General features: G+C 36.5%; 1 protein-coding gene across 1 annotated transcript; it reads right to left on the bottom strand.

The window, feature by feature from the left end:
* Positions 1 to 1184: 1184 nt before the first annotated feature.
* Positions 1185 to 2429, bottom strand: LOC111386729 (glycine-rich protein 5-like). The gene is made up of 2 exons (XM_023011190.1): positions 2243 to 2429; positions 1185 to 1495 (listed from the first exon to the last, which is right to left on the bottom strand). The coding sequence occupies exons 1-2, from the start codon at positions 2427 to 2429 to the stop codon at positions 1185 to 1187; spliced, it is 498 nt and encodes a 165-aa protein (XP_022866958.1).
* Positions 2430 to 3402: the final 973 nt, after the last annotated feature.

Raw genomic sequence — 3402 nt, 5'->3', positions numbered from 1 at the left:
AAAAATTATGAATATCATGAAATGTGTCATTACATTTTGATTAACGTTTTTGTAACTTTAAATATCCTAACAACCATAAATATAAAAAGAGATTAAAAAATTAATATCACTTGGAAAGAAATTTAAGTTAATTTCCCCTCTATGTCTTTAATGAGTCTCCGACATAATAAATATAATTTCAAGGGCTGATTATTCAATTTACATGGGCTCAACTGAAAAAAATAAAAATAAAAAAGGAAACCTTATCCGCCTCTGTTGGATAACTTAATAAAAAAAAATCTGAAAATTCTGTGTGGTCAACTGACCCCACATGACCCCATGTGGGTTCGTCCTTGTCTCCACTTCCTTTGTTCTTTTAATTTACCCTATATATTATGAATTTTACTACTTTTCTTGTATTTAATTACTAAGCCTCACTATTCATTCAAGTAACTCAAAAGCATGCAAAGAACTCCAACTAACATAAAGCATAAAATGATTTTTATTTTTTTATTTTTTTTGCTTATAAGTCATTTTGATAGTTACTTGATTATTTTACCTATTAAAGATGTTTTTCGTTCTACTTAGTGCTATATGATTAGTGCCATAAGGAAAATAAAAATATGAAATTGTTACATACCAAAAGTCTTATGTGACGCAATTTGACTCCAAATTGAGCATGGGAGTCAAGTTGGATATAACTTAGTAATTTGGTAATAAGGCATCTATTGTATGAGTTTATTCACTTAGAAAATATGATAACTAAATTGCTCAAGCCCCTAATTGGCCCCCATTTCCTAAAACTCAATTTTCTTCAAATTTTGTTTAAATATACGTTTTGTGGGATCCACAACTTTTATCAATTCTTCGACCAGATGACATTTTATCATCATTTTAAAAATATTAAAATTAAAATTTATTTTGTGTGCACTATAACTTGTTTTAGAATTGGTGACAAAATTATTAGAATAAAACAAAATTAAACTTTTAACATATAAAGATTTGCATGGAATAAGTAAAGCATGAGAAAAGGAAAGAGGCTCATAATTAATAAACCAGACGAAGCTTACAAATATGTTTGAGTAATTTATTGCAAATCAAACATTTGTATTCTAGTAGTTTAATAGCTCTAGAATATTTTTTTTAGTTGAGCAATTAAAATTATCACTAGATATGAAATGGAAATGCATGGGATTAAAACTTCTTTACTCAATGTCTCCTATTGTGTCTCCAACTCCTTTACCAAGTCTACCTCCAGCTCCTTCACCAGATCCTCCACCCAATCCTTTTCCACCACCACCGAAACCTCCTCTCCCTCCTCTTTCAGCACCACCTCCTATTCCACCACCAACTCCTTCACCAAATCCACCATCCAATCTACCCCTACCATCACCAAAACCTCCTCCTCCTCCGACATAACCACCTCCAAACCTCCCACCAAATCCTTCTTCAAAACTAGACCCAACCTCTATTCCCCCACCATCAAACCCTCCACCTCCACCAAGCCCTCCACCTCCTAATTACCAATGATTGAAGTATAATTTTTTATCATTGAGAGAATCCTCTATGCCAACTAGCTTTCTTGTAGTAGCAGTGCAAATAAGAACACCAAGAAGAATGCTTGAATAGGTTTCGAGTCTTGATTGATGAGAATCAAGGACACCAAAAAGGGATTATATAATGATTGTGTTGGGCGCGAAAACTCCAATAACATACATTGATTCCAAACTGGATTTTAAGGAACAAGATTTAATGACAATATTGAAGTATACTAGATCACACACCAAAAAACAAGATTAAATTTATAAAAGAGGAACAAAGAAAATTAGCGCAGAGGAAACGATGTTTTTATTGAACAATATGGAGAATACAAGCCTATTTAGCTAATTGTTACAATTAAAATTGAAAAGAGGTGCCTCTAATTTATAGGCCATAACCAAAAACCTAGTGGAGTCATAAAAGGTAAGAAAATCTAGTCCAATTAGGAGAAAATGTGTAAAACGAGAAAAAATCCGCGCGACACCAAAAAATGAACAATGTGGATTCTTTTTCCTTATCTTTCATGGTTCCACTTTGCTTCTTTTTCCAAGCAAAGCCAAACATGCTAATAAAAGAATTCTAACCTAATTAGAGTCATTAAACTTAACAATCTCCACCTTGACTCCAATTCCGGTACAACGTACAAAATTCCTAAATTTCAAATCCGTCTGCATTGAAATGAATTGGCTGAATCTCCTCTACACAGTAACCACTCCATATAAACCAAACACTCGTCCTCTGCCCGGTGTCCACAACCGACACCCGAAGGCAATTCCCCAGGTTCCCAATTCCACCAAGGAATTAATATTGATCACACAGGGCCGAAGCACAACATGTAGCAAGAACCAAACTAGATGCTTGATCAGAAGGCCCCTTGCTGGAACTGTCGCCTTCAACATCCCTAGAAGCATCCTAGACATTGCTGACATCCTGGTACCTACGCTTGATGAGTCCTATCCTAGCAACTGAGCACGGTGTATCCACTGAAATTGGTGGGAAAGTGAAATCACCAACGCTTTCCCTAGCAGTGTTATGAATCGACTCATAGCCCAACACAAGAGGCACTATACCAAACTGAACTTTCACCACGGTACTAAACTTGTCCAAATGCCTCCTCTTAATTGGTTCTACACTCCCTTGCAAAATGTACAACTGGGATCTTTTCCGTCCCTCCAGTACAACTCGGACTCCCTTTCGGACCTTCAAAACTTCACCTCCTCCAGAGAATTTATACCCTTTTGAATCTAGGGTGTTTTGCAAAATGAGATTCCTTTTTAGGTCAGGAACATGTCGAACCTGATCAATTGTTCTAAATGTTCCATCCCGCAGCCTCAATCTGACTCGACCAACCCTAGCAATACGGCAAGATGGTTGTTTCCCATTACAACTTCACGTTGCTGAACTGCCTCATATGTCTGAAATAAATTCATATCGGAACACATATGGTGTGAACATGCTGAATCAAGAATCCACTCCTCATTAGGCCTAGACTCTACATCAGATACTACGGTTAACATCACCTCTTCGCTACCTGAACAATTCTCAACTACATTGGTTTTGTCGGAATTCAAAGGTTGCACCCCCATGATTTACAGCTAAACCACCTTTAGCCTGCAATATATCGCAATCCTTCCTAATATGTCCCTTCCTTTTGCAGTAGTAACAGGTCACATTGCTAAATCTAACTCTCGATCTGTCCCTTTGTCGACCATCTTGAGATACAAGAGCTTCTCCATCCCTTGATGTAGCTCCAAACAAATGCTTCATTTTCTCCTTTGAGTGCAAAGTATCATAGACATCTTCTATAGTCAAAGTATCTCAACTATACAAGATAGTATCCCGAAACGATGCATAAGATCCAGCAGTGAACACAACAGGATCAAG

The sequence above is a fragment of the Olea europaea genome, unplaced genomic scaffold (assembly GCF_002742605.1).
Source record: "Olea europaea var. sylvestris unplaced genomic scaffold, O_europaea_v1 scaffold3707, whole genome shotgun sequence".
Lineage (NCBI taxonomy): Eukaryota > Viridiplantae > Streptophyta > Magnoliopsida > Lamiales > Oleaceae > Olea > Olea europaea.
Note: the sequence above shows the minus strand (reverse complement) of the source record. Positions and strands in the feature narration are given on the sequence as shown.

Excerpts from the sequence above, each read along its gene's own strand:
- LOC111386729 (XM_023011190.1), bottom strand. The coding sequence starts at position 2,429 with ATGCTTCTAGGGATGTTGAAGGCGACAGTTCCAGCAAGGGGCCTTCTG. Across the intron at positions 1,496-2,242 it reads GGGCAGAGGACGAGTGTTTG|GAGGTGGAGGGCTTGGTGGA; the intron begins GTTTATATGGAG and ends ATTGGTAATTAG.